At 31.2% G+C, this 12737-nt stretch overlaps 2 protein-coding genes across 3 annotated transcripts; one reads left to right on the plus strand and one right to left on the minus strand.

Moving 5' to 3' along the window:
- Nucleotides 1-2035: 2035 nt before the first annotated feature.
- LOC105645772 (uncharacterized) lies at nucleotides 2036-5894 on the minus strand. The gene is made up of 2 exons (XM_012231498.4): nucleotides 2675-5894; nucleotides 2036-2585 (listed from the first exon to the last, which is right to left on the minus strand). The coding sequence occupies exons 1-2, from the start codon at nucleotides 5727-5729 to the stop codon at nucleotides 2263-2265; spliced, it is 3378 nt and encodes a 1125-aa protein (XP_012086888.1). The 5' UTR covers nucleotides 5730-5894; the 3' UTR covers nucleotides 2036-2262.
- Nucleotides 5895-9772: 3878 nt separating this feature from the next.
- On the plus strand, nucleotides 9773-12015 carry GRF7 (growth-regulating factor 7). 2 transcript variants are annotated; one of them, XM_012231223.4, is made up of 4 exons: nucleotides 9773-10197; nucleotides 10306-10479; nucleotides 10576-10957; nucleotides 11140-12015. In XM_012231223.4, the coding sequence occupies exons 1-4, from the start codon at nucleotides 9834-9836 to the stop codon at nucleotides 11777-11779; spliced, it is 1560 nt and encodes a 519-aa protein (XP_012086613.2). In that variant the 5' UTR covers nucleotides 9773-9833; the 3' UTR covers nucleotides 11780-12015. The 2 variants fall into 2 exon arrangements, with proteins under 2 accessions (XP_012086613.2, XP_012086689.2); XM_012231299.4 differs by having other exon boundaries at nucleotides 9773-10146.
- The last annotated feature ends 722 nt before the right edge of the window (nucleotides 12016-12737 follow it).

Below are 12737 nucleotides of genomic sequence, written 5' to 3' on the forward strand. Positions count from 1 at the left end.
CATTACTTATCCTCAAATAACAAAAGTAAAAACAAAAGAAAAATACAAGCTAAACAAACTAAAAAAGTTAGCTTTATTTTGTTGGGGATAATTATTCACAATCTCAAAAATATAAAAAATTTCTTAACACGAGAATAAACTAAGTGTTTCCTAAACTAATTATTTTCTTGCAAAAATTTAACTACCAGCAAAACACATTCTTTAATTTAAACATGAGTTAATAAGATCTTCAATAGCAATATTTGTTCAAGTTATGACAAATAGAATATGAATTCTCATGAAGATTATTAACCTTTAAATAAAATGTTTAACAATATAAATTTAACATTCTCATAGGCAAAATTAGTCATCCCTTCTCCACAATTGAAATTGTTGGCTCAAGGATCAATTTTATCTTTAGATTTTGATGATTATGCGAAATAAATAAATTTAATATTTTTATATGTGCTAATATTAACTTATGCAGAATTTGTTTTATATGGAAATTGCTAAAGAAGACAAGTTCCTACAAATCCAAGATTCTTTGAACACTATGAAGATTATTGAAGATTTTTTTTAGTGGTTAGTATCTTTGGATATTTTGTAGGATAGAGAAAATATTCTTTTATAAGCACAAAAATATTTTTTTTTTCTTCTCTCTCTATCTTAGGATATTCTTTTAGTGGCATTTTAGAAAATGATGATGTTGTAGATTTCAATCAAGCAGAATGAACAGTCAGAACAATTAGAACAGCCAAAAAGTGAGCAGAATGTTGATAATCAAGCTGGACCAAAATATGAACATGAAGATCAAAATGCAACTGAAAGTCAAATGCTAGAAACAGAAAATGAGAATTTTGAATTACCAAAGAGTGGCGATTCTAAAAGTATCATCCTCAAGAAGGATATCACAGACAACCCTTCAGAAAGGATGATGACTAGAGCTCAACTTAAGAGATTTTTGATAATGTTGCTTTCGTTTCTCAATTAGAACCTAAGAATTTAGAAGATGCTCAAAATCAGTTTGAGATAAACCAAGTTTGGAAACTTGTTTCTAGACCTAAAAACCATTCTGTTGTTGGAACAAAATAGGTGTTTAGAAATAAGCTTGATGAACAAGGTAATGTTGTGAGAAAAAAAAAAAAAGCAAGGTTAGTGGCTCAAGGTTACAACCAAGAAGAGGGAATCAATTTTGATGAGACCTTTGCTCCGATTGCTAGAATTGAGGCTATTAGAATGCTTTTGTGCATTTGCATGTTTTAAAAACTTTATGTTATATCAAATTGATGTGAAAAGTGTAAGAAGTGTATGTAGAATAACCACCTGGTTTTGAAGTTTTATGATAAATCAAACCATGTTTACAAATTTACTAAAGCACTTTATGGTTTAAAACAAACACCCAGAGTTTGATATGAAAGATTATGTAAGTTTTTGTTAGAAAATGATTTTTCTAGAAGAAAGGTGGATACTACACTATTTATTAAAAACAAAGCACCTGATATTATAGTCGTGAAAATCTATGTCGATGACATATGCATTCTGTTTTCCCAATTAGATATTATGAGACTCACTATTTCCATAATCATCGGTGTCGCGAATGTAAAGAAATAATTGGTAAAACACCGAGTCACATCCTTAATGGAGTTCCTTCCAGATCGGTCTCTACTACTCTTTATGAGATATGGACCAGTAAAACACCGAGTCTTAAACATGTTAAGATTTTGTGATGTCTCGCTTATCTTACGAAGCTGACATCTAATAAATTGGAAGAGAAATATATTAAAGTTAGGTTTATTGGATACTATAAAATCGTTGACCTTTCTTCTGACTTATAGTGTAAAATCGACAAAAAAATAAAAAAACGAAAGGACAATAACGTATAATCGTACCAAAATATGAAAATGAAAGTAATCCAGCTTTTTCAAAATAGTTGACCTTTTTCTGACTTTATACTATAAAGTTGAAAAATTAGACGTAAAGACAATAGCATATAACAGCACCAAATTACTATGTAAATAAAAATAGTCTTTTCAAAATAGAGAGATAAAATAGTTAATTTTAGCAAACTATAAAAACAAATATATAATTTTCTAATCAAATAATATTCAAATAGTAACGAAGAAACAAACAAGGGTATTACTTTCTTTTCTCTGAAAAAAAAAAAAAAAAAGACAGTAGTAATAATGATAGTTCACTGTGGTTATGGTGTATGGGTAATTAGGTGGCAACTGAACTTCTCATCGAAGGAAGAGTCGCAATTCTTATATATACACTTCTCTCATGTTAATTGTTCAACTTGATAAGTGAAACCACAACATCTCTCATAGAGGGTCTAGCATCAGCTATCGGTTCAGTGCATTCAAGTCCCAGTTCTAGCAGTTTCAAAGCTTTTCGTTGCTCATCTCTTTCCCAGGAACTGATTTCCTGATCCAGAAAGCAAATGTACTTATCATTCTCTTCCAGCTTCTTCCTTGTCCAGGACACAATATCCTCACCTTCTTCAAAGTTGGGGTCTACGGGCAATTTTCTACAGAGAAGCTCAAGCAAAATTACTCCGTAGCTGTACACATCAACTTTCTCTGTCAATCGAATGGCATATGCATTTTCTGAAATGGGAATAAGAAAGTACTTCAGAAGTCGATAAATTTATCATGAAGTAAAAGAATAATAGTATAGTATGATAAATGCAGCACACCTGGTGCCATGTAACCCAATGTTCCGACGATTAAAGACCTTGTTGAGCTAGAATCAGAACCAAGGAGCAATTTTGCCATCCCAAAATCTCCAATCTTTGGCTCCATTTCAGAATCTATCAAAATGTTATCTGATTTGACATCTCTATGAATGATTTGGGGCACGCAGTCATGGTGAAGATAAGCAAGGGCTTGAGCAATTCCAAAAGCAATGCGATATCTAGTGTCCCAATCCAAAACTGACCGTGGTTCTTGTCGGTGCAACACATCAAAAAGTGTCCCACCAGGCATGTACTCGGTCACAATGAGTCCATATCCATCTTTGATACAGTAACCTGCCATTCTAACTACATTCCGGTGCCTAACTAAGCTCAAGGTTCTCATTTCAAGGCAGAAGTTCATTTCAGATAAATTCACCTTTTTGACAGCCCAATTCTTTCTAGAGTTTATAGATTCTGTTCGGTAAACTGTCCCATGCTTGCCTCTCCCAATTACATACTTATCACTCCAGCCTTCAGTAGCGCGCATTATATCTTCAAACTTCAAATCTTCTGGTAAATCTTCAGTTATCGATTGGCATTCACGAAGAAGTGATTGATCACGGTAATATTTCTGTTGAAAGCCTTGAACAACTAGAATGTATATCACAGCACAAAGCAATGACACAGAAACAACAACCCCAACAACTACACCAGCCAATATATGTCTTCGTGTATGGCCTTCTCTAACTTCGCAGTATCTTGCATCATTACCTAGCAGACAAAGTTCTGGATTTCCAACAAAAGACCCCGGATATGAGACCATTATTCTCATCCATGAAGATGGGAGTTTGCCGGAGAGTTGATTGAATGAAATGTTTACAAAGTAAAGGGAGATCATATTATTCAGTTCTGTTGGTATCTCACCAGATAAATTATTACTTGAAATATCAAGAATCTGTAACTTGTCTAGATTGCTTAGGCATCCTGGGATTTTACCAGAGAGCTTGTTATAGCTCAAATTGAGAACTGAACTAAAATGGTTAAGCTTACTCAAACTACAAGGAATAGGACCTTCAAGCATATTGTTAGAAAGCTGCAACTCGAAAAGACTTTGAAGGGAAGAGAAAAAGTCAGGAATTGCTCCAGTAAGGTTATTCTCTGTAAGGAGAAGGCTTTGCAACTTTATCAATGAAGTGATCTCCGGAGGAATTTTCCCTAAGAGATTATTCTTACTTAGATCAAGCTTAATTAACTTTCTGCAATTTCCTAAGTCAGGCGGAATTCTCCCTGTTAATTTATTAGAAGAAACTCTTAAGATTTGAAGATTTGCAAGCTTTCCAAGCTCAGGAGGTATAAAACCAGATAGCCTATTTTCTGAAAAATCAATCATTGATAGGTTACTCCAGAAACCAAGTACTAATGGTATTTCCCCTTCAAGCAAATTTCTGTTGACTTCTAGAAATGAAACACCATAGTTCCTTTCCAAATCAGCTGGTATACTTCCTTCAAGAAGATTATTACTAAGAATAACCCTCCTGAGGGATAAACATTTTCCAATCCAAGTTGGAAAACTCCCATTGAATCTATTGTCTCCAATGGCCAAAACTGAAAGATTATTGCCATTACATATAGTAGAAGGAATTGGTCCATAAAGTTGGTTCCCTGTTAGATCCAGTTTTTCAAAACTGGGACAATCTTTCCCAAGATCAGAAGGTACCTCTCCAGCAAGGTTATTATGAGCTAATGATAGAAAGTTGAGTTTCTTCAAATGGGTAATTGCAGAAGGGATTCTACCAGTCAAATTGTTATTATACAAGGCTAATTGGACAAGGTTAGTCATTTTCCCTATCTGCCAAGGAATATGGCCTCCAACACGATTATTGAACATAAAAAGAACCTCAAGATTTTCAAGGTTACAAATTTCAGGAGGAATGCTCCCACCAATTAAGTTATTCTGAATCCTAATTTCAGTAAGTGAACTGCAATTTCCAAGCTCAGGAGGCAGAGAACCATCAAGCTTGTTATCAAAGAGAATTAGACTGTTAAGATACTCGAGTCTTCCAATTGATTTAGGAATTGAACCAACTAGATTATTACCAGAAAGAGCAATAACCATTAGGTTATTGCACTGAGCTATCCTCTCAGATATGGTACCATTGAGCTTGTTTCCTGAAAGAACAAGCTCTTGTAAATTTTCAAGAGCCCACATAGTTTCAGGAATTTCCCCTTCAAGTTTGTTTCGATCAAGATAAAGAATCTGAAGTTGCAAAAGGCCATTGAAAATCTCTGGTCCAATTATCCCTTCAAAATTGTTTTGAGATGCTATAAATGTAGTAAGGTTTTGGCAATTACTAATAGAACTAGGCAAAGATCCAAAAAAGGCATTCTCATGAATCCAAAAATCTGAAATTGCGCAATAAGGTGATAAATCTGGTAATGACCCAGTTAAGTTATTTGTGTTCAGATACAGAAACTTGAGATTTGGTAAAGTAAATACCTCATTTGGAACCTCACCACTCAAATAATTGTTATAAAACCCTAAATATTCAAGATTGGTACAAAAGCTTACCTCAGGAGGAATATTACCAGAGAGGAAATTATAACCCAGGTCCAACTTTAAAAGCTGCTTTGATTGAAAAAGCTGAGGAGGCATTGCACCTTCAAACCCATTGTCATTTAGAAGAATAGTATTAAGTTGGCCACAATTTCCAAGTTGCTTAGGAACAAAACCAGTGAAATTGTTGCCACTGAGGTCAAGAGAGACCAAATGCTTATGGAGGCAGAGATGGGAAATGGAATTGTTCAAGATTCCAGATAAACCAAACCCTGAAAGATTCAAGGCCTTGACTTGAAAGCTTTTGGTGGAATAGCATGAAACTCCCGGCCACTGACAAGGAGAAGAAGAAGAAGTTGAATGATTCCATGGCAAGAGGTGTTGAGAATGTAGAGGAAGACTGTCACGGAACTGCAGAAGATAAATTGCAGATTTAGGAGGCAAGGAGAGACAGGAGACTAATAAAAGGGAAAAAGAGATGAGAACACAATATGGACATAGCAATGACATGGTAATGGTCATTGATGGATATAAATTAGCATGTTGGTTCTTCAAATTCCATCTGGGGGTTGATTCTTGAATCCTCTAAAATGGAGGTTTGCGTGGGTGTTCTTGCTGTGCTGCAGTTTGTAGCTTTTCAGTGGATTTTGATGTTTTTTTTTTTTTACTGCTTTTTAGATTAGACAGAATGCCTTTTGGAAATAGCAATGTCAGGAGATATCTGCATGAATATCTTTTAATTGGATATTAAATGCAAAATTAACTTTTAAAAATTAAGGATAAATGATATTGAAACACTAAAATTTGATTTTATTTCATAATTTGATCACAAAAAATTAATTACTGAATTTTTGTTTTCCAAATTAGTAAATTTGATAGAAAACTTTAGTAACCAATATTGATGTTTTGTCATCAAATTATATATAATCTCAAAGTTTACTAATCAAGTTATTTATTAAATTGGCCAATATTTATTAGCATCAAAGCCAAGATGTCATGCAATAAACTAGAAAGAATTCATATTTAAAAAAAATTAAAGATTTAGTATATATATAAATTTATCAGCATCAGCTTTTGTTGAATTTAGTATATATAAATTTTAGTGAAACAATTTATATTTTAAAAAAATTAAAAATTAAAGATTAAAAGAAGTAAAAACAAAAGTAAAAAAATTAATATTTTATTATTCTTCATAAAAAAATAGATAAATTATCATAAACTTAAAATTTATATCCTAAATTAATTCAAAAGTTAATTTTATAAAATAAATTACGCTAAAATTAAGGTGTCAAAATTAAGAATTTATCATGTTAAATTTCACATTTTGTGCTAGTTTCGGTCATTTTTTCTGCAACTTTTTAGATTTGAATAATTGAAGAAGGTGACACTTGGATTCTAAGAAAAGATACTTAATGGGTCCGGTTTGGAGTGATAAGGATTGCCAGAAGTTGTAAGAGAAATTTTTTAAAAAAAATTATAAATTTAGTGTTAGAAAAAATTTTATATTTTATTGTTTGAACAGAAAATATTTACCATCAAACATACCAAAATTATAAATAGGACATTTAGGGTCGCAACTTTAGCTATTTGCTAACTAAACTATGATACAGTGAAAATACGAAAGGATCATAAAATTACAAGCTGACCCTCTTTAGCCGTCTGATTAAATACTTAATCTAGATATACCATATAATGAGGTAAATCTTTAATTGTCCATTGAATTATTATTAAGCAGTCTTGGTCAAATTAATACATTTTTAAGAACATGAAATAATTAAGGCTGAATTACAATTTATGAAACATAAATAATTTAATTTTTTTTCTAAGTGCTGATCTAGAAATTAAAACAGGTTCTACCTTGAATTACTTATCCTATTTAGCATATTCAAAAAGCACGCATTTATGCTAGATTAGAGAGGTGCTTAACTAATGCAAAAACTTAACAAGAGATGCATAAATGGTTCTCCGCAAAGTTCAGGAACAATTTATATATTTGGCATCAAATTAAGTAAAGAAAATTACATATATAATCTCAATTATATTACATTATTCAAAATAAATCTAACTAAATAATATAATTAATTATGTAATATAATCTTTATTTCATTATATAATTAATTACATCGTACCAAACCTATGGACTTTTTTTTTTTTTTGGATCAAGTCGGCTCTCTCGCAATTGATACTAGCTCCTCCCTACTCAGAAGTTGGCATTAAATGCGTGCTAAAACACAGCCCACCAACCAAAGGAAACAAAAATTTTGCCTCTTACTTTTCAAAAAGGCCGTTGTTGCTAGAGGGTACCGTATGATATAACAATATTTTATCTATTATATGTAATAATGACGGGCCAAAAAATTTTACCCAATATAATTAAGGGTGTTTCAAATTTTGGGAGAAATCTATCGTCTCACTGATATTATAAACTTTTATAATATTATATACTTCTCAATAACAGTAATAATAGTTTTTTTTTTTTACATTTTTGACATTTGATATATGATTAATATAATATTTAAAATAGTGATTTTTACAATTTTTAACTATTCAATAAACATTTAATCGATCTAATTTTATAAATTCGTTTGTTCAATAAAATAATTTTTATAAATTAAAGTGTCTAATATATTAAAAAAATATATATTATAAAATTATTCATACTAAAATATATAAGTGAATACATGCATTGGAACAATAGTTATGAGTGAATACATGCGTTGAGACAGTAGTCATGGAACCACAGTGATTAATTACATATGATAGACCTGGCGTATATAATACATTCATATATCAAACAAAATTCAACAAAATTATTTGTAGAAACGATAGTGATGCATAATTTGCATTGAAATTGAGTTTTTGGATCAATTTTAATACAAAATTTCAAAATTGGCTGAATTCTTTAATTGGAAGATGTGTGTTGACTAGATTATTAAATTAGTCACTTTGTCTAAACCTAGAGAAAAGGGACCACTCATTTTCTTATTACTTATCTTTCACATGCATTCACCAATTATAAAATATATCAAACTAATTTCATCCAAGAACAGTTTCTGTTCAAAATTTAAAATTAATTAAAAAAGTCCAATTTCTGGTAATACATGGCAAACAAATTGATGGGCAAATTAAATAATTATTAAATAATAATAATAATAGAGTGTCCAAATTGTGCTTGTTGTTTTCCAAAATAAAGTATGAAAATCAAAGATGATGGGTTAGTACAGTGTACATAGCTTTACATGCAGAAGAAAACGATAGATGCCGCTATAATAATAATAATTTATACTGTATATAAAATTAAAAATCAAGAGAAATAATGAGATTTTCTATATTATTTTCAATAAAATTTAAGATACTTTAAAATAAATTTAGTCATAGTCAATTAAAAAATTTTAAGATAAAAATATATATAATATCTCTATAATTTGATTGAATATTTTTTTAATTTTTTTTAAATAGATAAATACATATAGATAATTAAGTATTTGAAAACTTAAAATTTTGCTATTATCATTTTATTATTTCTAATTATATTTTATTTCATTATATTATTATATAAATTATTAATAATAATTTAATAATTTGAGTAATTTATTATTATTATATTATTTTTATTTTTATTTACTATTATTATAATTTATCTTCAACATTATTATTTTAAATGAATATGTGTAAATGTGAGGCATTTGAAAATTTTTATTTTTTTCACATTTATTTTCAATAAGTATATCTAGATAATTAAGATTTTGATTTAAAAAGGATATGGTTAAATTTCTTTAATTACAAATTGCACTCTAATTTGATTGGCCAAAAAATAAGATAAAAAAAATATTATTTCTAAACATTTCGAATTAGATTAATTATATTGATATCTTATTTAATTCAAATCATATTCTTTTCTATTAAGGAATATAATTTTATTAATAAATTTTTTAAATGATTTCATGATTTTGATTCCGTAAAAAAAGTAAAAATAAAAATTATTATTATTTATAAATATTTAATTTGATTTACTAAATTAGTTTATCATTCTATTGTTAAAATATATTTATTTACTAAAAGAAATTGTAGTAAAAATTGATATATAACTAAAACATATTTTGTTATATATAAAAATTACTATATTTATTACCATCTAAATAAAATTTATATTTTAATTATATAAATGAAAAAAAATAAATAAATAACAAAAATGAGAATATAACAAATATAAATACAGCAAGTCATAAAAGAACTAATAATAATAACGATAATAAAGGAGCGAGACGAAAAGATAAGACTCGCTTTTACTAATTTGTCGATTACCAACTATGATGCGAATGTTGGAAGCATGGAGGCAAAGTAAAAATGCCCAACAATGGCGGCAACCCATTCCTATATCATAAAATCCCACATCAACCCCACACTGTCTCTTAATCCTACAGGAAGAAATAGAGAAGAAGAGTATCCGATAAGTCTATTGATAGATATGGGTCTCAATATGGCGGTCTGGTTTCTTTAAGAAAAGGCCCATAAGCATATATTTCTTCTTGCAGATTCAAGCAAACAGCAAGTTGGGGTAAGCTGTTTATTCTTTTTTTCTCTTATGGGAAAGACAGTTTCTCAATTTTAGAAAGCTATTTCATTATGACTATAGATGGATTTAGCGTTTTAGACAAGGCAGCCAAAGAGAGTTTCGATAGTGCTTTTGATGATTTGGGTGTGAAACTACAACTACAAAACCAACAGCATACTCAATCTTTTCCTTTTAGTAATATGATGTTTGTTGATCATAATGATAATAATCCCTACCGTCCATTCCCATCAAGTGGGTTTGGTGATATTGGTCCCACAAGGATCAAAAACAGGCGGTGCTTCATCTCCTCCAATGATAATATTGGAGGAGGACATAGTGATACTGATAGAGGTCATTGTGCAGTTATTAGTAGCAGTGTTGCAGGTGGGTTAAGGTCTCTGCAGCCTTTTGCTGCTTTCAAATCTGAATCCGCTGGTAGAAAATTTTTTCTTTTTCTTTAATTATTTCTTAAAAAATTAGTCCTTAGCGAGAGTGAGACAAAGAAAGTTGATTGACTGACATGGTGTTGCTGTAAAATTACAGGAGGAATGGCAGCATCTTTGGGATTTCCTTTTACAAATGCACAGTGGAAAGAGCTTGAAAGACAAGCTATGATATATAAGTACATGATGGCTTCTGTTCCTGTTCCTCCACATCTTCTCATCCCCACTTCAAGAAATTTTCCTTTAGACCCAACTGTTGCTTCCCACCATTTATGTAAATTAATTACTCTACTTTTTCTTCTTTTATTTTGTGTTTTTGTTAATTTTGGCCAAATGGGTATTGATTTCTTTTTTCCTTGTGGGTGTGCAGTGGGCAGTGGTCTGAATCTGAAGTTTACAAATGGGGCAGATCTAGAGCCAGGGCGGTGCAAGCGAACAGATGGGAAGAAATGGAGGTGTTCAAGAGATGTAGCGCCTGACCAAAAGTATTGTGAGCGTCATATGCACAGAGGTCGTCCCCGTTCAAGAAAGCCTGTGGAACTCCTTTCTAATACCAACACCACTAATAACAAGAAGATCCGTTATACTTCCGCAGAATCTGCTTCTAATAATAACAATGGTGTTGTTTCCGAGTTTGATGATACTCTTGCACAGCCATATCTTCAGGCCCCTGTTTTTCTTGATAACCCCAATTGCAAAGTTGCAAACTTTGATACTTCTGTGGCCTTTGCTTCATCTTTCAAGGAACCCAGGTTGGTTTAAGTTGATTATTAAGTACTTTATACTATTTTGCTGGTTGTACTTTGAAATTTATTGAATGGCAAGCCTTGATGGAACAGTAAGTTTAGCTCTTGCAAGGCAAGGAGTCTAGTGTGTTGAAGATATTCTGTTTATATTTGATGGTGGATTTTTTTTTTTTAATTGTATTTTGAAGGAGTATGAATTGGGTAGTAAAAGGGCCAGGTGATCAACAATGGCAGAATACAGAAATTGGATTATCCAGTGACTCTGTTCTGAATCCAGATTACCAAGAACAAGCTTTGAATTTGAATCCCTTCGGAAATTTTAGTAGAGGAGAAGATCAACAAAGTAATAATCAGTCTACTTTGTTTTTCGATGACAAATTCTCTCATGGAGTATTAAATGACCCAAGTGCAAATTGCAGAAACAGAAATTCTTCTGTTTCCTCAAATGGGAAGCTTTTGAATGCGGCGCTAAGTTTATCAATAGATGGAAGCATCAGCTCCATGAATGAGGAGATGGGTCAGATCCAAATGGGTTTAGGCCTAATTGAATCAGATCAAATTGGTGAATGTTGTACAAAACCAATGGCTTTGGCTCCTGCTTCTTGGACAGAGGCTGCTACACCAGGAGGTCCTCTAGCAGAAGTGCTACAACTAAGTTCTGTAGCTAATCAATTATCTCCTGTGGCTGAGATTGAGAATGGTGATTATTGTAGTACTCCTCAAGCAACTGCAGTTTATTCACCATCTGGGGTTGTGCAGAAAGAGCTTCCTACTTCATTTTCTGATAGCAGTAACAATAGTGTATATCAACACTTGCAAGTTCTGTAGGGGCAAATCTAAGACTGCTTTGCTGTGGCTGAATCAAGGAAAATTGCAATTTTCTGGTTAAGGAGGATTATGTTTTGGCGCTTTTAGTTGTTTAATGGGTTATTATTATCAGTATTTTTTGTTTTGTGGTTTGTTAAATGTGATACTGGAAGTGGCAAGCAAAATATATTTGTTTTGATTTAGTTCCTTTTACAGGGTATCATAATCCAATGCATGATTGGTGATTTCTTTTCTTATTTTTTGAGACCCATTATTGTTGAATTTTGGTGTGGCTATGATTTTTTCATAATTACAGGAAATCAAATTAATTTTTAATTTTAGTTTGTCGGATTTATTGTAAAAGCATGTAAATATCAAGTTATCAATTAAAATAATTCTTCCTATCTCTTGGAGAAAATATAGAAAGTGAGAGGTCTTGACTTCAAATTTCACTATTTCAAAGGTTACAAAAAATTCCGTGAATGCTATTTAAAAGGCAGAGCTACTTTATGTTGTGTAGTCTACAATGTTATTTCGGTCCATTGGACCTCTCATGTATAAAAAAAAAAAAGCCTAAAATAACCCTTATAATGATGTCATCTAAAATAAAAGTCCTCAACTTTCTATCTAAATTTGAAATCATTCAAATTGTTCAATTAAGAGCAGTTTGAAATTGTCAGATTCAGAGAGCGTCTGATCTAACAGATTGGGGAATTAGGGATTTGGATCGAAGGGAGAAGAGAGAATGAGAGGGCTTAGAGAGAGTATAAGAAATAGGGGGAGAGAGAGAGAATATATAATTCATTGATTAATCCTAATTGGGTTGTTTACATCATATATATACCTAGCACACGCGGTACACACATCAGCACTAATTGCTACATAAGAATACAGTCATCGCTGAGATAGTTGTAACCCAAAACAATAATATACTTAATTAAATCCCTAATATGCAATCAAGTCCTATTTTATTACAATC

This window comes from Jatropha curcas, chromosome 5, assembly GCF_041381405.1.
Source record: "Jatropha curcas cultivar XTBG-Jc1 chromosome 5, XTBG_Jcur_1.0, whole genome shotgun sequence".
Lineage (NCBI taxonomy): Eukaryota > Viridiplantae > Streptophyta > Magnoliopsida > Malpighiales > Euphorbiaceae > Jatropha > Jatropha curcas.